The sequence below is a fragment of the Pagrus pagrus genome (assembly GCF_965226575.1).
Source record: "Pagrus pagrus genome assembly, chromosome: 14".
NCBI lineage: Eukaryota > Metazoa > Chordata > Actinopteri > Spariformes > Sparidae > Pagrus > Pagrus pagrus.
In genome coordinates, this window is record NC_140198.1 from 3,892,744 (window position 1) to 3,917,249 (window position 24,506).

Sequence of the window (24,506 nt, forward strand, 5' to 3'; positions counted from 1 at the left end):
GAGTCCTCGCTGACTCCTCAGACAGAGAGAAAGAAAAGAGGCCGGGATGGAAGGGCGAGCCAGCAGGTGGTACGCTTCATTACATCTTATTAAAAAAGGGCAGCGCATTGTTCAGGTGAGGCTGGTTCAGACCCACAGAAGAAAAGGTTGGTGCCTGAGGGTTTTCTTCCCCGATAACATTTGAAACTTTAAAAGAAACACACAAATAAATTCCATTCCTGACATCGGTATGTCGTGGCCAAATATTTGAACTTTCATTTCTATACTACAAAACCAAAAGCAGACCAATGAAACGTGCTCATATTCATTGTGTCTCTCTTTCCTGGTTGATGTAAGGAACACAAACTTTAGCGTGCCGGTATGCTACTGTTAGCTAGTATAAACATGTTGCATGTGAATAGCTGTTTTTGTGAGCATGCTAAACGTTACACACTTTTTATTGGGCTTTGGGTCATACAGATGCTTCATACAGTATATTTTTTAATAGAAAGAGGCCAGAGCCTGCTCCAGATGCTGCTACATGATTTACTCTAACCAGCTTTTATTATCAGCCATTTTTAAAGCTGCTATCATCACATCATTATGCATCTAAATGTACATTAAACCTTTGTACGCTGCTGAACTGTGGAAATGTCATGAACAGAGAGGATCCAGACGCTGGAGTAAACCTCTTGTAAACTGTGTTTTGAGGAAAATAATACTTGAATAGTCGAAGTAAAATCTTTCAGAACAAAAACAAAGACGAAGGAGTTGGGGCTCGCTGCACGATTGTAATGCACATTCACAGTGTTTTCATGTCTCTGTTTGGCTGTTGATTTTTGAATGAACTTGTTGTTAAAGGGATGTTAAGAGCAAAAAAAGTCTAGCAAGAAAACTGCAAAGCTGGCAGCACACGAGCTGAGAGAGACTGTGATTCAGAATAACAGTTTTCTGGAGCGTTTGAGCAGCTGATGCATGTTTATGAAGCTTTAGTATACGTATTTGCAAACCACTGGCATCGTGGTACATGGTAACGTTGGCAGTAAATGAAGAACACATCGTTGAATTATGTTGGAGGGTGACAAGGAGTCGTCTAAATGTCACCCAACCCTGAATACAAAAAAGTGTGGACGCTGTGTGAAACAGAATGTGGTCAATCAGCAAAAGTGCAAAGACAAAATATGTAAGCACTTGCATGATCTGCATCTTTATTGATTTTTGTAAATATATGTTTATTCTGAATTTGATGCCAGCAGCACATTTCAAACAAGCTGAGACAGGAGCAACAAAGGAACCACCTGTTTGGATCGTTCAGCAGTTTAACAGGTGTCGTGATTGGGTATGAAAGGAGCGTCCTTCAAAGGCTCAGTCGTTCACAAGCGAGGATGAGGCGACGTTAACCACTCTGTCAAGTACATGATTGTATAGAGGATGTTACTGCATGGGCTCAGGGACACTTCAGAGAGCTGTCGTCAGTGAACAGTTTGTTGGTAAATGATTGCATTCTGTTGTGTTTCTAAATGTTTTCAGTCCCTCAGGAGGAGGGCTGAAGAAACGAATCCAATACTTGTTTACATTTCGCTCACTATTCCAAGATGTTGGACCGATCCAACAAACATGTCCGTCCCTCGAGCCGCACCACTAACATGGCTGAAAATGGGATGACTAACTCTTCCCACTCTTGTGTTTGTCTGTTGTTTCTGTGCAGCTGTAAACAGAAGCTGTACGGAGAGAAGCTGCCCAACACCAGCATCATCATCCCGTTCCACAACGAGGGCTGGTCGTCGCTGCTGAGGACCGTTCACAGCGTGCTCAACCGCTCTCCTCCACAGCTCATAGCAGAGGTCATCCTGGTCGACGACTTCAGCGACAAAGGTACCGAGGACGCACGCACGCACACACACACACACACACACACACACACACACACACGCACACACGTTCACACAGGTACATGCGCACAGCTGCAGTCGGTACCAGCTTGCTAGTACTTTTTGTGAACTGCGGCATCCTCTCCCTCCGTCTCCTTCTTTCATGCCCACACACACACACACACACACACACACACACACACACACACACACACACACACACCGACACTAATCTCACACACAAAACACTGAGTCATTTGTTTGCAAGTGTTGGTGACTGTTGGACAAATAATAAGCCGTTCAGGAACAAAAGCAAAGAGAGGGAGAAACAAACACAACCACACACACACACGAGCACACACACACACACACACACACTCACCCACCCTGTTGTTCATTTATTATCAAGACCTGAGAGCAGGGAACATTACCTGTATCAGACATTTTTTGTTTTTTTATTTTTCTTTTATTACAAAAATCAAGCTCCCTCTCGGGCTCCATGAAAATCATATCAGGATTGTGTTTGGAGCTGAAGGCTGCAGTGACCTCTGGACAGATGGTGATGATGAGGGCATCGTGTGACCCTGCTTGTGTTAGCGAGAGAGAGAGAAAAAAAAAAAACTTCCTGGCCTGGATTGGTATTCACACACAGGCGGCCTAATCAGTCTGAACTGCGGAGTTAATGTACAGCTTTGAACCCTTGCATAATAAATCGGGGGGACAAGTGCAATATTATCGCCGGGCTCTGAGTGGAGGAGAGAACAAGATATTCATCATTAAGCCCGGTTCACGCCCACCGTGTGAAGCATAATTTCCTGCTCACTTTCCCATTTCCTAAGATATTAAATAATGCACTAAAAATATATGAAGAGGGAAGAAAGAAAAGGAAATGAAGTCGTGTGTGTGCCGAGTGTTTTTGTGCGTGACTCTTTTGCTCAGTGTTGCAGCTTCAGAGGGACACATGGGGCCTCGTTTTACATGAGACTGCTGTTTTGGTTCATGTATATGCAGCAGTTCAGAGGGCAGAGTATGAAGCAGAGAGTGTGGTGATTTGATAAAGACACTCTGAGCCAGTCACATCGCTGCTCTCATTGCTCTGAAACAGCTGAGCCAATCACAGTGATGCACTCCTTTATATAAAGACATCATTAACATCCCATATGTAATCCATCACCGATATTCAGTGGATTAAAGTTTAGACCTTATTTTCAAGCTACTAGATCACAGACAAACCTTGAGATGTCTCCAGCTCAGTTGATGCTACCTGGCAAAGCATTATTCCTATTGTTGTGGACCACAGAACATCCCCGTGCAGTCCTCTTTCCTGTTCAAAGACTGAATAGATCAGATGAGTTTTTTTGAGAAGAAAAACGGTGCAATATTATGAATCTTTTTTTATTATATTAGCAAAACTTCACATAAAAGAAGTACATTTTCTGACAGAAAACCTTTGACATGAAGCAACAATACATACAAACTATTCAGCACTTAAAACCCCTTATTATGTATAAAGTGTCTAAACTGTTGAACCTTTTTATTTCTTATTTTTCATTTTCTTTTGGATTATATCATTCATTTAACCTCAACCTTATACATCAATACTGATAATGAAGAAGAATAAGCTTCTCCAGGAAATCTCGTGTACTGGAGGGTGCAGAGCGGCACCAGAGTTTATCAGTACAATGGCTTTAGAAACATGATAGATAATAGTTTGGTTGAAGCGGTTTATATGATCACACTTTTAAATCATAGTTTCACATTCCTACATTTAATCAGAGAGGCTGGATCACAATCATGCACGTGCATTAATGCATGTGCGAATGTCAGTAGATTGGAACGGGAGAGCGAGGGCAGATTGTCAACATGTAATCGATGGTGGATGGCGTCATTCTCTCAGATGGATTAAAAAAAATACAAGTGAAAAATGGCTGCCAGAAATACTTGGGTGGTTTCTGAATGGGAAACAGGCAGAATATTAAGTTAAAGCCAGCCAGTCTGATGTTTGAAGAGGTGTGCATGTAGTTATTCTGCAGCAGCCTGTGTCATCTACAGGAGATTTAATCAAGGACACCGGTCGGTTGGTGTAACGTTGTGCAGATTTATCAACCTATCAGTCCTGCTGCCTTCAGATGGCTGCAGGAGAAGCTTTTCATGAGGCAGCTGTGGAGCAGAACAGTCATCTGTATCTATGTATTTATTAGTTGGAGCAAATGTGCTAAAATAAAGCAAAGATTCCTACATGTAAATAAAAAGTTAAACTAGACAACAAGAGTAAAAACTCCTTGTTTTGCGGTTCCTCGTTCGAATGAGCCTCCCACCTGTGAGCTCGATGCCAGGAAGTAAAACACCACACAGACGGGCAACGCAAATTTCAAGGTCAAGAAAATACGAAATGACTGTTGTGGTCGTTGCTCCGCCGTGGAGACGAGCCCCATGTAATAAAGCCTGAGGTAAACATCCCTCACTTTTCCCTGATGCTGATGAGCAGTCTGTCTGCTCGCTCTGTAACGCCGATGCACCGCCACATTAAATGATGCTGTTTTGTTTCGGTACCTCACAGCCGACATGAGGACGATAAACAATTGATGAGATGTTTTTTCGGAGCGCAGTTATATTTTCTGGGGTGCTAATTAGTACCCAGCTTCTATGTGGTGTAATTATAGCCTCGCTGCAGAGCGGCGTTTGAGGAACAGCCTCTTCTCTCCTTTTTAAAATCATAATTAATACATCTATTCATATTTGACTCAAAGGATACCTGATGATTTATATTTATCTGTATGCCGGGCTGGCGTTGACTTCTTGTTGTATCTGAAAGGAGAACTTTTCTCTTTGGGTTCAGGAGGGCCTCTGGTGGATTGTGGACCGTTTTACCTCCTCTTGATGGTGTTTTTCTGGTGAACATTATGTCTCAGAAACGCACAGAAAACAGAACAGCAGAGTTGGAGCTGTGTGGAGCTGTGAGGAGCTCTGGCGTCAGTCGGGGATGGTTGTGAGTCGAGGATCATCAGATTCAAGGCGAGGGTCAGATGGCTTTCATTGGCAGTCTCTATATTTGTTTATCCCCCACTGAGCTCTGCTCCACCACTTCTCTTCACACAAGTACAACACTGCTCATTCCAACCTGGCAACGCATCCGGTGTCTGTTAGCTTAGACGTTCAAGTTTGAGGGTAAAAATGGACCACCAAGTGTAGAACCATGGCGGAGGTGTTCGTTCTACCGAGTGCCATTCTCGTCCGCTATTTTGATGTTGAACTTAAAAAGGAGAAAAGATAAGTCGAATCGGTTGCTGTGAGGAATCAAAGCACGATGCGTCACAGTTGTCCTGATGGATTGTGGTCGGCCATCTGTAACCTGGATACTTCAGTACAAACATTCTGACAGAAGAAAAGAGAAGTTGTCTGGTTTTTGCAGGCAGATGTCTCCAGCAGCGGCACGTAGCCAGGCAACAAAACAACAGTCACCTTCAAAGTTGTTATTTTGAAAGGAAAAGGAAAGTGGTCCCATACACTTTTTTTTTTCTTTCTGCACAAGCTGTTTCCTCTGCAGAATAATATTTGGAGAAAAATCTCACCTGTTATTTTCAAGTGATGATAATAATTTCCCCTTCCGCCCACGCGAGTGCAGAAAACCTGAAATTAAAAGCTGGCAATATTTTGCATCCATATTCATCTGTTTTTCAATGCGTATCACCTTGTTAATGTAAAATGATCTCAATCCCTCCTCGCTCACTCTGCCTCTCTCGCTGTCTCTCGCCCACGCTCACCTCTGCTTGTCGGAGCAGTTCATTCAGGCAGAACCGTGACTCACAGATAACATGCAAACACTGAAACCTGCTGGTTTTATCTCCTGTCTTCCCCTCATCGTCCTCAGTGTCTCTTTTCAAACCTCCTCTCCTCTTGTTTCTCTTTAGTTTTTTCTGTCTGTAATCTCTTCTTTGTCTCTGTGTCTTCTTTTGTCTTTTCTTGATGTCTCGTCTTTAGCACCTCTGTCTATTTCTTGACATCTCTTCTTGTTTGTGCGTCTCCTCTCTCACCTTGTGTCCATTGTGGGGAGATTTTTTTTCAACAGTTTCTTTACAGAGTCTGGATTTTGTCCTTTAACTCTTTTAACTTCAGCACCTTTCAAGGGAAAACTTTTAGTCTTGTCTCATTTGTTATCTTTTCTTCATGTTCTTCTCATTTTGTCTTTTGTTTCTCCTGGTTTCAGCTTCTCATAAATCTGATAACAATATAATATTACTATATGAATATATGTTGTTAATATATATTATTATTAATATAATTTGTTTGCTTAAGATCCCTTAAATTTGCAATTGCAGAAAAAAATACTCCAACCTCATCATTCGTTGGACTTAGTGGACAGTGGACTATTGTTTTAAGGCCTCAAGTTTGACATTATGGCCGTCTCCTTCTTGGTTTTTTGGATGACAGTGTGGAGCTGGGGAGGATATCCTGATTGGATGTGACTGACAACCTGAGGACATGCTGTGGTAGCAACATGAACATCATGTTGTGTTGAAGAAGACTTGAAACTAGAAGTTGAGACCGTAAACTTGTTTGGAAAGTGTTTACTGAGGTAAATACGTGAGAAGTAGAGTTGTTGTCTCATAAACTTACATACAGTAGGACTTATTTTTGGAACCAGTGGAGTTGCAAACATGAGAATAATTGCAGTGCACTAAAGTGAAATTGATTTCATTTATCCATTAAGTCATGTCAGCGTGTTAACATCTTCCGACTTGCATTTGTCTTTACTAAATCTACTTAATGGAGACACTGGTTATAACTTACCTAAAAGATTTTGTTTGGAATTCCTGCACGAGTATTTCTTGTTACTTGTTACCAAAAAGGAAAAATGAAAAAAGAAAAAATGAATAAAGACTTGGTTGAGACCAAATGACTTGGTCACATGTCTGCTTGTCACCCAGATTTGTGGGCTAATACCAATGTCTAATATGCAATGAGCTAAAATTGTCTGATAATATCGGTCAGGTTCTGGAAATGACCATCAGTCCGTCCCAGTTTGAGTCTATTTAAAGTTCCCTTTTATTCTCCTCTCATTCCTTCTGTTCCTGTTTCTCTCTCCTCTTCTGTCCCTTGGACTTTCCTTTCGTTTACAGTAAGTGGGTTTGATATCCACCTTTTCCAGGGATCAGATCAACAAAGCTCCTAAATCTGACTCTAGTAGATCCGTCAGCTCCAGTGACTGCTGGGATTGTTGGCTGTCATGTTGCTAACTGAACTTTACTGTTGACTTTACTCAGTGGAAGATTGTTGATAGCAGTAAATGTCAGGTTTCAGTGTCAGTCCCTCAATCAAAGAGCAGCTGTTGTTTCTTTCTGGTTCTATATTCCCTCTGACATTCAACAATCATAAAGGTAAGAATCCATCACAGAGAAGGCAGAGGGACCAATATTTCCTCTCGCCTGAATAGGAAATAATGTGATAGAGCCACAACATGAGGTTTAAGTTAGGGTGAGGACTGATTTCTATTGCTCGCATATTGTGCTTCTGGCACAAAATGAAACTGGTCTTCTCTTGATAAAAGGAAATCTCTTCACATGAGCTGTCATGGTGATACAGCTTATATCGCCTCCTAACTTCTTTAAACAGTCCCTGCAGTATATTTGCAGGCTATTTTTGGGATTACTGCGACCTAACGTGTGATTTCAGGCCCGTTTTTCTAAGAAACTTAAATGCAAGTTGCAATTCTTCGTTGTTTTTGCAATATAATTACTGGAGCAAGTAACATTGCAAAAGATATTATTATTTTTTCGTATATAAGTGCATTCACAACATGTGTTGACATGTATTATCTTTATTCCTAAACCATTTTCTTTACCACACACACACAATTTGTCTCACAGACTGCCAAGCACAATTTTAACACTGTTTGTGCTGCTGCGGACAGTGAGAGGTTTGCTAGCTGTACTTTGTCCAGGTAAACACACCGACCTCTTCAGTTTGCAGTTTTTTCTCTGGGCTAGGCAGAGTGGACAGGCCGGCTGTCCGCAGGAAGGGCTACACCTACACACTGTGCCTTAACGTTACTTGGTTTCAGCAAGGCAGCATAGCCGCTAGGCTGCTTGTGGAGGGGCAGCCCACCCTTCAGATAACCAGCCTGTCCACTGCTTCTTGCCCAGAGACACTCCGGCAGTAAAGTGCTGCTGCAGAGGAGGAGTAAACCCAAGAAGAGCAGCAGTCGGCTGGTCAGCAGGGACTGCGACAGATGAAGATGTTGATGTGTTTACTGGGAAAACTGCAGGCCATGCATAACGCTGGACAAGACGAGTGGAAGTTTGTGACTGGAAACATATCAGATCTGGTTAGAGACAGATCTTGAAAACCATCAGCAAACATACCAGAGTGAGTAAAACGGGCTCGGTTGGTGACTCTCAGTCAGTGTCAGTATCTTTACTTTTTGGTTTATGGTCTCGCTGTACTTCATGCTCTTCTTGGTAGTCGCCATTCTGTGTATCTTGCAAAGCCTCCAGCTGTGTTTTCTACAGTCTCGGCTATAAATTCTTACACAGCATCTGTAAGAACTACATTTGGTCTGTCCGTGTTTGACGTTTTAAATTATGCACTGAGGAAACTGCATTTCTGTGACGGTTGCATTCAGCCAGCTGTTGTGTCAGCTCAAAGAGTCATCAGTTATCACTGTCGTTGTCTTTTACACATTCAGGGCAAAATAAAGCTAGCTTAGAAGTTTATATCATTAATGCTTCTGCTGTGTTATTAAAGATTCCTAAATGTGAAGAAACCAGTTGGTTAAAAAAGATTTTATCAGCCCTTAAAGGACAGCTTCCTATTTTCTTTTCATATCTCTGCTCTGGCGTGTTATTGGGCTCAGATGTCTTCATAGCAGAGTTTCATTAAAGCAGGGACAGCGGGAGCCCAGATGTATCCATCATGGTTAACTGTGGTGTATGACAGAGACAATCGCTCTCAGCAGGACCACTGAGCCACACCGCAGCATCACCTCCTGTGATGGAAACCTGTCACCGACTTCAGATTGATCGCCCAATTATTCAGGCACTGTCCACTGCCTGATGGGATCAATTAGACGACTGTCATAGAAACTATAGAAATGGGAACATTTGATTTGGAAAAGACTTAATGTTGATATGAAAGAAATAGAAGAATTACACAAGAGACTGAAATGTCTGAAAGGTTTGTGAGTGTATTTTTTTTCTCAAATGTAATTAATTCTGTTTACTGGTTTGTCAATTTGTAACAATTTCAGACTGTATGACATGTTTTTAATGGTGGTTATCGTGTTTTGGCAGGAAACGTGAAAGCAGTGTGGAGGCAGGTGATAAATGGGCGCGAGCCATAAATGTAGTCATAGAGTGAGAAATGGAGCAATCAAGACGCATGAAACAACATTCAGAGAGAGGAGGAGGGAGCAGAGATGATGTGAAAGACAGAGAGGGGAGCTGGATGCTTTGAATTTAATTAATTTTATTACTTTTAAGAACCTGCATCAGTGAATGCATTGAACAGACCTCCGGCTCGTCTCATGATGACCTGAAATGGACGGAGAACAGAAACGTGTAATGAGGAGTTCATTTGGCTTTTTTTTTTTTTCGCTCAAGCTTGAGATTGAAAGTGTTGAAATCTCACTTGAGAGAGTCTGGAGCCTGAAAGTGAGCACGTCAGTTCCTGGCAGACGAATAAAACCTTAACCAGATTATCTTACTCATGTTGCAGTCGGAGTAAGCAGAGGAGCTGGTTTGCCAGTGTTTTGGCAGCAGGACAGGTGCAAAATAAAAAAAATGACAAACATGGCTGTCATGATGAGGAAAACAAACACCCTTTTTTTTATATATTATTATCTCTCTCTTTTATATTCCCCAGTTCCTCACATCCCGTAGGCGACCACGCATTGTTCGGGCATGAGCTTGATTATCAAAAACTCATTTGGGAAATTGGGTTACTGTCAATCATCTAAATACATAAATCAATTCACAAATGTACTCACTGAGTCACTGGTGCTGTTTAAAGCCTCCTGAATATATGATGCCATTGCTCTGATAGGGCATTTAAAGGAATATTCCACCGAAAACTAAGATTTTTAGTATCAAATACTAACTTCTTTAACCTTTGACCATTGACCAAGAGCAGGATGTCCTGACAGTGCTGATCTCTGAGGGAACAGGAAGCTGGAGAGTCCAAAACCTGTAAGCTCTGCTGCACCATCAGCTGTGATTTATTCTTCCCCTGTTGCAATATCAGCTGCTTTACAAGTAAGATGTGGTTTTTACACAGTTCAGAGACAGTCGATGGTGCAAATACATCTTTCGGATGAACTGTGTTAACTTATTTTATTGCTTGCAGCCAAGCTAATGGGCTTTCTAACTGAGAGTTAGCCATTAGCTCGTTAGGTACAGCCTGACCTATATTTTGACAATGTGTGGGTGATTTTTGTTGCGCTGCATTTTTTCACTTCTATTTCATCCGACCTTTACTAAACTTCATACATATTTACCTTATGTAGATGATTTTGGATATTGTTTGACCTGCCGCACTTCTTTGGCCGTAACTCTTCGATGCTACGATTCAACTGAAATCCAATTTGGGGGTGTCATACATACAGCCAAGTTTTAACATTACTTATAATGTGACCCCCAGGGGGCGCTACAGTGATAATATGACAGGATATATCTACCATTGGTTTGTCTTCCGGAAGGAACCAAAACTTCTTCATGAGTATGTTGATGACATGCAATTGTTTATTCCTAGCTGTATTTAATATGTCATGATATATTCAATATCAATACCAGAATAATAATCGACAACAAGCACCTTTAAACAGGATGAACTGGCTGCAAGGCTCAGTGAAAAACAAAAGAGAGAGATGAAGGAGAAACTGAGACTGAAACGGAGAGAAAGAGGGATTCAGTGTAACAATGATCAAGTGAAGTAAGACAAGGAGACAGACACACCGCTGGTCTCAGCGAAACCAGTTACACCTGCTAACCTGCCCAGCTACAGTCCATGATTAGCTGCAGCTGGGTGAGAGGAAGGAGGCATGGAGGGAGGAGGAGGCGTGAGGAGGGTGGCGATGGTGAGGGGAGGTCAGCTCACTCTTCATTAGGCTGTAATTGAATTTCCGCAGCTCGCGCAGGAAGGATGTTCGGCTCCCGCTCTCCCTGCAGGGGAGTGTTGGCTCGCTCCGGCTTCCCAGCCTCCCCGATACTTTCAAGGTTAGCTCAGCTAATGGGCTACTTTCTCCCCGGATTTCTCTGCTTGCCGTCTGTCATCTTCATGTCTGAACATGTAGAAGCACAGGTGTATGATCGACCACGTGATGCTGCTGTAGAGTCTCTACCAGAGACCCTGTTCAGCACTGCAGTCGACCACCTCTGGCCCTGATAACAGCTGAGACAAGCTGTGGCAGCGGCTCAACAAAGGACCTGCAGTGTCCCAGTGTTACAGCTGACCACACAGACAATGAAGGACATTCATCTTTGTTTCCCAAAAAAAGTTTTTACATGGATTTCATCAACGAGTGTCGCAGCAGCAGAGCTCCTCAGTGGACACACAGTTTGCTGCCTCAGTTTGAATAGTGAAAACTATTTAAGGATTTTTAATGGATGTAACAGACTTTTTTATCGTTTTTATTTCACCAGCCCAACGTTGATGTCTGTACACTCTTTGCTATGAAGGTTGCATTCAAGTTTATCTAACAGAGGATCGATATTAAGTGATTTTTATGGCCATGTCATTGAACGCCTCACATGATGGAATCTTTATTTTCAAAATGTGATGTGTTTTGAGAACAGGCTCAGTGGAAGTCTTGCGATTGTTAAACCAACGCATCCATCCATCTACTTTACTGTGTGGACTTTGTCACTCTCTATTCTTCTTCACCTGTTGCTGCTATATAAATTCAAATGGGGGCTAAAGGTCAGTATGGTCTGTAATAGGTTGCTTGCACAGTCGACCTATATCGTTGTCCGTGTTACAAAAGGTTGTGAACGTTGTCCATCTCTCAACTATCGGACAACTTTGTTCGTCAAACAAAAACCACATCACATTTCTTTCGACAGAAGACGTATCTTCTGTTCTTCCTTCCCAACTTAAAGTGTCTCCACCTTTTTCTGTCTAGTTTTCACCACAGGACACCACCTGGAGTAAAGCAAGTGCTCCCAGTTCGAAAGATTAAAGAGAATGATAATTTTCATATGATAGTAAAATATTTTATATTATATAGTCAACAGAGACCTGGTTAATCTGAGCTATAATAATCAAAAAATATTACCGTCTTCCATTTTATAGTGCTGAGTCGGACTTCTGCACTTTTTTTAGTGTAGTAATGTAAAACAGCGTAACACATTACTCTGCACAGACAGTAACATCAGAGTTTTTACTCTCAAATGATAGTAACTAGTAATATGTAAAGGATTACATTCTGGCCGTTGGAAAGTGTGGTCCGGGTCAGGGCTTCTACTCTTCTGCTCACAGGATGTGTTCAGGGCACCGTGCAGAGACATTTCAGCACAGTCCAACTGCAATTGGAAACATTTGTCCTTTTACTCTCCTCTGCCTTCCTTCTCAGCCACGCTCCGGTTAAAAAATTTTCTCAGCTAATTTTATTTCCTCTAATAAAGCTGTGAGGGCCGGGGGGTAAAAGGCGTCGTTTTTATACGAGAGGCAGCGAGAGGCAGTGGAGCACGTTATCGTGTTTTAGCAAGTGTTTATTTTTTCCCCCTCCTTTTTAATTGGAGTGTACTTTGGAGATGAGAGCCGTTCTCCTGGGGAGCCGACTTCATTAGCACCTGTAAGTGTCCAGGCATGTTAGCTGAGAAGGAAGAGATTAAGAGAGAGAGGCATGTCGGGGGAGCTGTCTTTAATAAATGCTTGTCACTAAATATTTGGATGTGATATCAGAAACTGAGTCATGTTTCACCTCTTTCCAGACCAATCTTTAATTGGCCGCGTCTCAATATGTCGTTTTCTCCCTGTGTTAACACGCAGGACACACATGGCTTCACACAACAAGTCACCTTCTTTGTTTTGTCTTGTTTCCATAAAGTGGTTATTATTGTTATTTCTGTTTCATTGAAACTTAAATTGAGGATTGGAGCTGCTCCCCAAGGAGCGCCATTAGCATCCGTAATCGTGGAAGTAACTGGCATCCTGCCAGCTTAATGGGGGCAATCTTTGTACCAAAACAATCATAAACACAAGTTAACCATTAAGCACAAAAGAGAATGGGAGGAAAATGGAAGGAAGGGAAATGAGCAATGATAAGAGAAATGGCCAATACGAGACCGGGGTGGTGTTTGAGTTAAAGACGTGTTATTATGTTTTAATATCCTTCCCTGGAGAGCGCAGATGCCATTTTTTGGCTGCTCAGCAAGTTGAAAGAAGCAAAGAAGAAGTAGATCAGGAAACACAAGAAAATTCTTGCATGTTAGCCAGTCCATGTAAACTTGTGTTTTATTAATCAGGGTGCATGTTGGTGTCACACCTGCTCCGTGAGACACCTGCTCCTGATCTGTAGAAATGAGTCCGCAGCCAGAAATGATGGCCAAGAAAATAATCTCCTCAGACCTCCTTATCCTTCCTCTCTGATGCCTGGTTTTGCTTTGTGTTCCTGTCCCGTTCTTTTATCAGCCCAGTCGCCAGAATAAAATGTCTGCAGACAACTTACACTCTATGTTTACATCGAGTTGAGGAAATGGTTATGGTTGGTTAATTAGTTATGGGGGGAAAGGCCACGGCTGCCAAGCCATAAGCTGCAGTTCGTGGCTGTGTTTCAATATTTGTAAGTGTGAAACCACTGGATATTTTTAAGGAGACCGTGGGACAATTTCCAGTCGTGTATGTGGCAACAAACCAAGTGATTTAATGTCTAAACCTGACCAGATCATAAGTTAATTGTCAAGGTGTAAAATAGAAAAATAAACCTAAGGAACTGTAAAGGTTTAACTTATATTGCCAACAGTTATTGTGGCGATAGGGTCGCTTTTATTTTCTGTTTTTATTTTTTTATCATTTAATTTGTTGTGGGCCGATGCCTCTTTAGTAATAAATTGAAGATAACTAAATCATTTTATAGATTGTAGGTATTATAGGTACTTTTTGATCCGAACACCGGGTACCAAATCAGAAGTGATGCATTTTATATTTCTGTTGCTTTTTGGACAAGAGTAGAATAAAAAGATGTAGGTAGTCTGGTACCTGACTAAGCTCGACAACAAAACAAAGCACCTCCCACATCGACTCTGACAGGTTTGAAACCCGACAACAATGAGCCCTTAGCATCAAAATGACACCAACATAAAACACCAAAAATAATAACAAACAAATGATTCACGATTCACACCTGCACGAACTGCTGTTTTTCTTCTAAGTTCCTCAACATGGAGGTCAGAGCCACATGTTAGATGACTTAATATTCAGACTACGTGTAAATCTGAAACCTAAAAACAGGATCACGGTCCAGAAAACGTGTTGCCGTCTTTCTTCGTCCTCTCGTAACAGAAGCTCGACGACAGCGTGTGTGAGAAAACTTGAACTCGCAGGTCTGAGCTGGCAGGCTGCTGTCCGGACTCTGACAATGACTCTCTCAAGGACTAACAATCCCCACAGGGATATTTTTACAGCAGTCGACAGCAGCAGTACAAGAGCCGCTCGACATGAGGAGGTTTGGAGATCCAGAGTGAACACAACATCGGTGCTGCCGTGTTAACAGTGACTAACAGTGACGCTGCTGCTGTTGTTCCTGTTTTTTCTTTATGAAGTCAGTTCGCCTCTGCTCTTCTCTGTCATCCCAGTGCCTGGCATCAGACTGGGTTCTAGGTCAAGTCTTGCTTTACCTTTTCTGTCTTGCTGAATTGTACACAGTTTTTCTTTATGCAGGATTTAGACTACATGATAGTCGTGTCCTCCGTGAAGGCCGCTGTGTCAGATCAGGTGGTCATAGAGTCATAAATTCTTGCATGACTCGGCTGAGAGACGTGGTAGACTACATGTAGCTGTCTGTCATGAGTTGAGTGATAGGTGGTCAACAAGGTGCCAAGGTCTGACTTTACTGTTCCACCTGACGGCACCATTGATTGTGTATAAAGATGAATGACATGACAGCTCCCCATAATCTCGATTGCCCCCTGGTGGCTGGCTGTATAGGCAGTATAGGTCCTTAATCCCTCCCCTCAGTTCAGGTTGTCCTTTTAACGATGATGTTCCTGTATGATGCTGTGATAATGGCATCATGGAGTTGGACAGGTGTTCGGCCTTGATCAAGCAAAAACTCGTTGCTACAGGAAGAGCCGCTTCAAAACCACCTTGGGAATGAGAGTTTTGGGCAAAACTGTGTGGTGCACCTGTGGCGAAGGGCTGCTTGTGCAACCTGGAAATCAAATTAGTTCAAACTTTAAAAACCGAAGCAGAAGAAGGAGTGCCAGGTGTGTTGTATGAAAGGAAAACAGTGTTTTTTTTTTCTAGCTATGCTTCACGGTATAGTCGGCAGCTATGGGTTGGACCGCAATACCCCGACTCTGGCTCAGCGCAGTATGCCGGTGCTCGTATCCAAGATATTTTGGCTTCACTTTTGACCAGTTGAAGTGGAGACGTCTTCTTCATTTATATATGTCAGTGGACAGCACCACATATATATGAATGAATGTGAAAGAAACATTTGCAGATGTTGACTCCTGGTCAAAATATCAAAATCAGAAATTGACACATAACCCAGAAGCAGCATCTTCCTTCTGGTCTGGTTGTTATAAATACTGATTCTATTATTTAAAGAATTAAATACTCCAAAAATATTGACTATGATTGATTGTGAGGGTCATTTGACTATGAACTATGAAACAAATCCAGATTTTTTTACCGAATTGGACTCAAAGTATCCAGCTGTCTGAACCAGAGGCCTTCGCAGATCCAAAGTTATGGACTGAATCCAAAACAGACAGGACGGTGCAAGAATTCATTATCATTTCCAGTCGGAGCCCGTCTGAAATAAGTCCAAATAATTAGATCCAATCCAAAAAAACAGTCGACCCAAACAGACCCACACAGAGAGTGAACACCGACACTGGCAGCGGCTTGATGAATCATTAATTAGTAAGCAGCTGTGCTCTAAAACAGTAGCTATACTAGTCATTTCTACAGTTCAAACACATTTTTCTCTTGTGATTGTGACACACCACAGGATCAGAGTCTGCTTGGGTCCAATTGGGTTTCATCCATGTTGACATATATAACTGAGACCAGCGGCCAAATAGTTGAGATTAAGCACAGATTCGGCGACAAAATGTATTTGAATATTCATATTTATAAATGTGGTTGCATTGGTTTCATATTCTGAACATTGTTTAACCTTTAAATTCAAGTCTACAGCAGAAATACAGCAGCTCTGATAGAGATGTTAGTGTGTGTGGTGTAGCATGTGTGACAGAGCTTGAAGGCAGAGACAAGAGATTGTCCGTCCTCTCCTCTCGCTTATCAAAAGACTGCCTTCATCAGTTTGAGACGCGCCGGCGATGTGCACATCTGTAATACATCTCGTCTCATAGCCTCAGTAGCTGTTTAAACTGTGTGTGTTTTGATGTGCAGACTTGCTTATATCATCACAGACTCTCCCCCAGCATCCTTTTCTCTTTTTTTCTGACGGTTGGTAGAAAAAGCAGCTTCAAATGTTCCCAGTGTGGCTCTCGGCAAAAAGGGAGAACGTACGAGTTCACAGGAGCAGCCGAATATTTTGGAGGAATAAATTAGCAGCTTGGCTCTCTGGTGCCTTGCCAGGACTTCTGGGAAGTAATCCAGCACCTTGGAAAGACAAAGATTTGGATGCCATATTGGATCCACTGTAATTTGAGGTTAATTGAATTAAAAATCCTCTCCTTCCTCAGTTAGTAATGGAGAAATGAAGAACTATATGGAAACTATTGGATGCTTTATGCACCAGGGTTTTGACCCTTGTGATAACGGTAAACCGTCATTAAATGCATACATTTCCCTCCTTGCTGGCCGCTCGGCACCGTCTTCCTCTTTGCTTAGTTTTAGTGTTTGTGATTTGATTCTAATTAGCAGCTCGCAGGGAGATGCGGCGCATTCCTGCAGCAGAAACAGATGGAGGGCAGCGAATGTTCGGCTGTTTGGTAAATGGGGTCTACGGAAATGATCCAGGCATCGATGATGTCTGAGCCCTCATCATGTCCTGGACTTCACATTCTAATAATGACTAATGTGTTTGCAGACATCAGCCTGCTCTCGTTAGGGTGATTTATTGCCTCGCCAGAGTTTCAGTAAACCAGAGGAGCCGTTTTCCAATTTATTCTGGTCAAATTAACCATTCATAATTAGACGCTGTAACCTTTCCCACTGCCCTCTCCTCCGCCGAATGTGCTGTACATGCAATGCAAATGTTCATTGTTTAATCTCACTGGCTGTCATTAGGAAGGTTATGTAAGAACCGTCCCATGCAGGGCAAAAGCTTCGCCTGAATCAATCTCCTAATGGTTAATAGCTAATGGGCTGATTTATTGCCCTATTATGAAGGTGAAGGCTCGCCCTTTCCTCCGAGGGTGGCAGCGACCGTATGGAGCCACTCGGCCTGCGATTCATATCAAAACCCTGCAGCACATGTTAATCCTGTGATGAGGTCGTTTAATATAGAATAATTAGAGATTAGTCATTTATAGGTGCATTCATTTATTTTACTTTATTTACTTGGACTTCATTGTGATGAAAATGTGCCAGATTTAGCCAGATGACCATAGTTCAGGGTTTTCAAAAGACTGAAAAAAAAAAAGTTTATTGAGGTAGCTGTGGCTCAGGAGGTAAAGCAGATTGTCCATTAATCAGAAGGTCGTTGGTTCAATCCCAGGTGTCCTTGAGCAGTGGATATTTGAATGGCTGGGTATAGAAATATCATGGGGGAGCTTTGTTCAGGATTCGATTCTGAAGAGCAAGTCGGTGCCTTGAATGGAGGCCACTGCCATTATTGTGTGAATGTCCAGAGAAACAGGTGAATGTGGAGTCTAGACCAGGAAAGCACTATACAACTGCAAATCCATTTACCATTTGTACAGCCAAGTGTCGCATTGCTGCTGAAGTGAAATCAACATGCAAACATCCAGACAAAGCAATGGAAAAAACATGAACAATGTTGTCATTGTATAAGAACCTTATGGGATGGTAATGGGATTAATCAAACCTTTGGGTGTTGCCGGGGAAACAGAGTTGAAGTTTGTACAAAACATGAACATATAAATTAATCTTCTTGTTTTGTTTCTTTGGCACGAGGCCATGGTATCAGCCCATCAAGGTGTCCAGTATCAGGAATTAATGGATTACAGAGTCCAGAACCGTCTGAACAGCCTCATTATCCTTCACCTGAATGACACTTAACGTAGTTAACGAAAAAAATATGTGCTTGAAGGAGAAATTGTAAACTTTAAACTGTCCTCATATCGGCATTTAATTACATTATAGTGCTATAAACTATTTATTGAATGTTTATATGATGCTTAGTGATACTAATAATACCATAATTGAGTATATCTTGTCTATTTTCCATTAGGTATCTAGTCAAATTGGAGAATCATGGGTTAAAGAGCCACAGTTTGATGTGAACACCCTCGGATCAAAGCTGAAAGTCGACACTTTATCTTCTTTGTCATTGTTTTATCTGGCCGTCCTCATTCTTCTGCCTGCGCTGTATGTTAATGTCAGAAGCAAATTTAATTATCACTTCAGAGGATAATCCATCACTTGGCTTTAAAGCAGAGCTTTTGGCAGCACCTTTAACACATGTGACACGGGTTAATTTGAGCCAGACTACTTCAGGCAGGCTGCATCCCAAAAGGGGCTTTCAGGATTAACCAGCAGAGGCCTGTGTGACAGTTTGATAGACAGCACTCCTCACTCTGCTCTTGATTACAGCTCTCCTCTAATTTGGTTTGCTCGGCTTTAATAATGTCTGGACAGATCTGGTCTCGCCCAAACACTCTGGCTCGTCCCGGCGAGCTGATGGTGTGTTTTGATGCCGTTTGACTCGAAGGGATGGGCTGTCATTTACTGACTCATTGAAGCATAAACCACAGTAGAAAGTACGGACTGAAGGATGATGGGAGGGAGTGAGAAGGCAGAGACAGATGTGCGGACCTGTTGGCTTCAGGTTTGTTGGTTTTGGCTGGTCCTGCTCGTCTTGGACGTGTCAGCTGTCCGCTGGGGTCAGGAGTGCCTCCCCGAGAGGCAGCTGCTGCCAGACAGCATCAAAACAGAAAGACTAGCTGAATGAGGGAGGGAAGATGAAGAGAAGGAACAAACAAAACAAATCAAAAGAGAAACAGGAATGAAGCAGGAAGGAAGGAACAGAGTGCCGAGATAAAGACGTCCTGTCTGTCACTTTAGCACCAGCAGTTTGTCCTGTGAAGGCTTGAAAGGGCTGCTGCCTCTCTTCCATCCTCTTCGCTGATATTCAGAATCCAATTAGTGGTTGTGTTGGAGCGGGCTTCCTCTGTGACAGTGGCCCATTTGTAAGAAGAGCTATCAATGAGGAACACTGACAGAGGTAATATTTTATTAATGTCTTCCTGTATTCTGCAAATAATGGCTCTTTTTGTGGAGACATCCAAACTTTTTCTTGCGTTGGGCGTTCAGAGACGGAAACAGAAAAGATGAAGAAACAATAAAACGGCAAAACGGAAAGATCAAGACTCTTCACTTGTCTTATTGTCGAAATCCTAAAGATGAACGGCCAATCGTAAAGTTCAAGTACAGTTCTAGTATCTTTTTGGATCAGAATTGATTTACAGGATCATGTTCTCCATTGCTTTCTACAATATGGCCGCTGTTATAGAAAACGTATGTGTGCTATCCTGACTTTACAATCAATAACAACCTGCAAGAGTCTCCGCAATGAAAGATGGTAGAAAAATGCATGAAAATGTCATTTTTCAGTGCTTTGGGGAAAACAAACATATTCTGAGAAAATTATTATTATTATTGTTGTTGTTATTGCCTAGAGTGTCCAAACACAAGCTGCACTGCACGTTTTTGGTCTGTAATATTAGACTTAAACGAGTTTTCAAATACTCTGCAATGTTCTGGACATATTTTGCTGGGTACCAAAAAAAGTTCAATACCGAGTCCAAAACAAGTCTGTACAGCCACTAGGACATTCATGAATGCTGAATTTTGGTAGTCATCAACAACTCCCAAAAAGAAGTCGAACAGCATAGTAATCAGAGGAGATATCAAATGTTTTCTCACCCAACAATGATCAGTTCTCGTTAAAAGGGTTCAAACAGTGCTGGATCGAACCTGGTGGTAGGTGAAGTAGTTTGCGGTGGGATCTTATTAGACTAAACCTCCAGCAGGCCTGTCTGAGCATGAGATTCAGTTCGACTGCAGTTACTACATGGCTGCTTTTTACTGGAATAACGGGAGTCGTTACTTCTCTAAATCCATTAAATTCTGTTTTATTTAACATAGCATAAAGTAATGACTGTTCAACAACAACCAAGTTATGTTCAGGGATTCATTTATTGATCATTTAACAACACCAGAGGAAGTCACTCCAGCCTAGAGTGGAAAGTTTTCCAGTCGGCTTCATGGTTGAGATGAAGTGCAAAGTGTCGTCTTAATAGCCGAATATTTAACTATTTGATTATTCTGTAAAACCCGTAGTTGCCACAGGGTGATATAGCCAATGCCTTCATACACTGTTGTCCAGAGCAAACAACCATACTGTTGAAGTGTTGATACATGTAAGCTGAAAAACAAAACAACAAAACACTCCTGAGTCTCGTCTCTCTGGTGAATTCGAGCATTTAAGTGCCACATTTTGGACGTCTTCTTTCCCACATGCATCTGTTGTGTGTCTACACAACGTGGACAACATTATAACTGGAACTATTCTTGGCCAGCTGATTTGTACCATATGGTATTTTATCAAGACTTCATCCAATCAAGATGGCGTCAAAATCCAAACGCACTTCAGCAACATGTCGAGGACTGAAACAGAGACTGAAAAAGTTGATGGAAGACGATGAAAGGTGTGAGACAGATGCCTTCACACATATCTTAGATAGTTTTTTATGTGTGCTGGGATTTTATATAATCAGGAGCCATAACGGAGCTCCATGTGTCTATTTGTATCAGTCTTTTGCCTCCACGTACTACTTTTCCTGTCTTGCTTGGTCGACCTTTTCCAAACCATCATGCGTTTTTGAATCATGCTGATAATTTACTCCTCGTACCACTTCAGTAGTCGAGGATATAAAAGCAGCTGGACCAGAGTGGATTATCTCTATGAAAGTGTTTCAACTTTGGACACGCAGTGACAGTAGACGGACAGCGAATGAAACATGGCCTTGTGTCTGGCTCCATTTTTTTTTTTTATTGACCTGTCAGAAGTGACTTGACGTGGGAGCAGAAAGATTTACAGGCTCCATTTAGGACAGGATTGATTTCTGTCAGCGGCAGCTCTGAGGAAAGATTGTGTACGTAGAGCTCTGTCTTTGATTGATTAATGCTTTCTTACAGTTTCTGGTTTGTCTTTTCTGTCTGTATTTTAATATCCTTTCACCTTCACCTCTATTTCTTTTTTTTTTTTGCTGTTTTAACTGAAGAAAACTGGCTTTTTTAATGTGTCACAGCAGCTCGAGACTCAAAATCAGCTTCGATCTGAACTCGTGTTTTGCACCAACAACTCCGACTGTCTGCAAGAGTTATAAATAAGCTCTTTAAAAGTTGTGCGACAATAAACCGAACAGATTATTGGAGGCAGCATTATCTGCAATTCCCTCATTCGGCATTATGAATTTTGTTGGGTGAAATGTTGCATCAACGCAATTTGAGAGGAAGCTGTGTTTTCTGCCAAAAGGCTTTATGACTACACGTGTTAGGAGGAGCTGACTTAATTCCTCTTTCATTCCTCACAGTTGGATTCGTTCTCTTTAGGGTGACATATTCTGTCTGGTGTCTGCCGTAAAGATATAACAAAAAGTCTGTGAGTGCAGAAAAGTAAGTGAAATGTAAAGTTGATCCCAGCGTGGGTTATATCGTGGAGGCCTTCGGGGACACATTTCAGCGTGGCGCATGTGGCATCAGCAGATGTCGTGTTTGATGGTGTCTGCTAATGGTTCAGCTTACTTTGATCTTTTTGTCGGAGAGCGTGTTGGTGAGGTTGTCACTTGTGGACAATTCTGCATCAGAGCTCTTTCATGTCAGCACAGCACGAATTTAGCTGCATGCATACAATAACTAGGGGTTTGAACCCATTGTGCTCCTTTTGGTGACAATTTTACATGACTCTCTCTCTGTTTTCACCTCTGCAGAGCACCTGAAGGCGGCGCTGGAGGAGTACATGGTGCGGCTTCCGAAGGTTCGCATCCTGAGGACCAAGAAGAGGGAGGGGCTGATCAGGACGCGCCTGCTGGGAGCCGGCCTCGCTAAAGGAGAAGTCATCACCTTCCTGGACTCCCACTGTGAGGCCAACGTCAACTGGCTGCCTCCGCTGCTGGGTGAGGAACACACGTCAGCATTAAATTACTACACTCTAACTAGAAAAACACCGATCGTCAGATGACCGCTGACTGGCCGGTTAGTGTCAAACGAGTGGGGTTTGGCATCTAAACGAACATACTGATTGAATCCATCACTGGCTGTTTTTTTTTCTTTCCCTCCTTCCTTGGTTGCCTCCAAAGAACAAGCGAGCGCTGCTGCTCAGTGACAGACTCGTTCACCTTGTTCACAAAGTAACATGTTGAGCCAAAAATCCTCCGACATCCACTTTTTAATCCCAAAAGTTTAAACAAACTCTGAGCTCTCCTCCCGCCTGCAAACAGCTCCAGATCAGAGCAGCAGTCGGTCTGGTCGAACCATCGTGCAGCGATTTGTTCTCCGTGTATTAAACAGACCCTTCGTACAAAATAACATCTGTCTGTAAAGAGGACTCTCTGCAACACAAAACATATAAAAGAGCATTCAACACATATACCAATTCAAACTTTTGTTCCAAGCAGTTCCAAACTTTTAAACGGTGCTGTATTGTGTATTTTCCTTCTAACTTTTCTCAAATCTTTGAGTTTTCTTATTTGTTTGTGAAATGCTGAAGTCTTTTTACCCACCAGGACTCTAAAAAGTATTAAAAATAAGCAGTCTGAGAAGAGAACATCATGCTGCGGGTGAACTGCTCACAGCTCCCAGACATCTGCAATCTGTGAAGCTGCTCACGACGAGCAGCTTCAGATGTTGCTTTGTATGGACTAGAAAAGCTTCTCTGCACAATCTGTTGTCATTAATGGCTTCTCTCTCTCTGTGTGTGTGTCTCTCAGATCGAATTGCCCAGAACAGGAAGACCATCGTGTGTCCGATGATCGACGTCATCGACCACGACAACTTCGGCTACGAGACGCAGGCGGGGGACGCCATGCGAGGGGCGTTTGACTGGGAAATGTACTACAAACGGATCCCCATCCCTACCGAGCTGCAGAAGGGTGACCCCAGTGAACCCTTCGAGTGAGCGCAATTATTTCTGACACGTTTGACATCATATCCTGACTATCTTACTGTGCACACATCTGTGACACGAGTGGAGATGAAACCCACGGCTTAGTGTTTTGGCGTCACACTGTTTTGAATCCGCCGGCCTCACAACCCTCGTTATTCAGTGAAGGGGGCTTCTGAGTGTACATGCTCCTCGTTAGCACTGCCCTGCTTCTGCACTCATACACACATCCTCTATTAGCCCTGGGTGTTGCCCGAGATAGACGATGACAGAGGTGCGGTTTGTGGCTAATAGTCTTTAAAGCATTAGACTACACCTGCATTCCAGCTGTAAGTCAGACAATGCATTTCTTTCTTTCTCTTTCTGTGCAAACCATTCAAATATGTAGCTTTTGAAAAGTGAGATCTTTAAAAAATAATGCTGTGATCTACACTAATTAACAATAACATCCGTCTCTTGGACATCAGTGCAAATCCAATATGTCTTCTTCTCCTCCTCGTCCTCCTCGTCCTTCTTCAGATTCGTCTATTATGTCGCTGTTCATGCTATAAACTCAAACTGTTGAGGAACGTAGAGATGCGGTCGAGCGCTTCACGACAAAACTATTCATATATTGATGGTGAAGGACACATTTTTATATTGCTCAGCTAGCTGTAGCAAAAATTATTTGCAGCATTTTCTATTTCATGCTGAACACAACTTTAGATTTACAGAAAATGATGAGTGAGTGCCTTACACAAAATGCAGATTATAAGTCGATGATACGTCAGCGATTAAATGGATCACCAACAAAATTGATTGAAAAGCGTTTGAGTCCTTTTATTCTTTTATAAAATACGGCCTTATATTTTCTGGTTTCTTTGCTCCTCTGTGACAGTAAACTGAATATCTTTGGGTTGTGGACAAAACAAGACATTAGAGGACGTCATCTTGACATTTTATAGACCTAATCGAACTTTATACTGAGAATTAATAGATTAATCGAGAAGATGTTGACAGATTCATTGACACTGCCTCTCATATACGTATGAAGATGTGCTGTTTTTCTGTGTTATGCCACTGTAAATACATTAATGTCTGGGTTTTGGACCGTCGGTCGGATAGAATAAGTTCTTTTTTTTATAGTTTGTGTCATTTTATCAACTCAATTATAAAAGTAATGCTCGTTTCAGCCTAGT

General features: G+C 42.2%; 1 protein-coding gene across 1 annotated transcript in view; it reads left to right on the forward strand.

Annotated features, from left to right (window-relative positions):
* Positions 1 to 24,506, forward strand: part of LOC311268908 (polypeptide N-acetylgalactosaminyltransferase 10-like) — an 86,582-nt gene that overhangs the window by 37,263 nt on the left and 24,813 nt on the right. Inside the window, exons 4-6 of the mRNA XM_084372856.1 lie at positions 1,688 to 1,854; positions 22,157 to 22,342; positions 23,156 to 23,339. Coding sequence (XP_084228982.1) covers positions 1,688 to 1,854; positions 22,157 to 22,342; positions 23,156 to 23,339 — 537 coding nt within the window. The remainder of the gene's footprint in view (positions 1 to 1,687; positions 1,855 to 22,156; positions 22,343 to 23,155; positions 23,340 to 24,506) is intronic.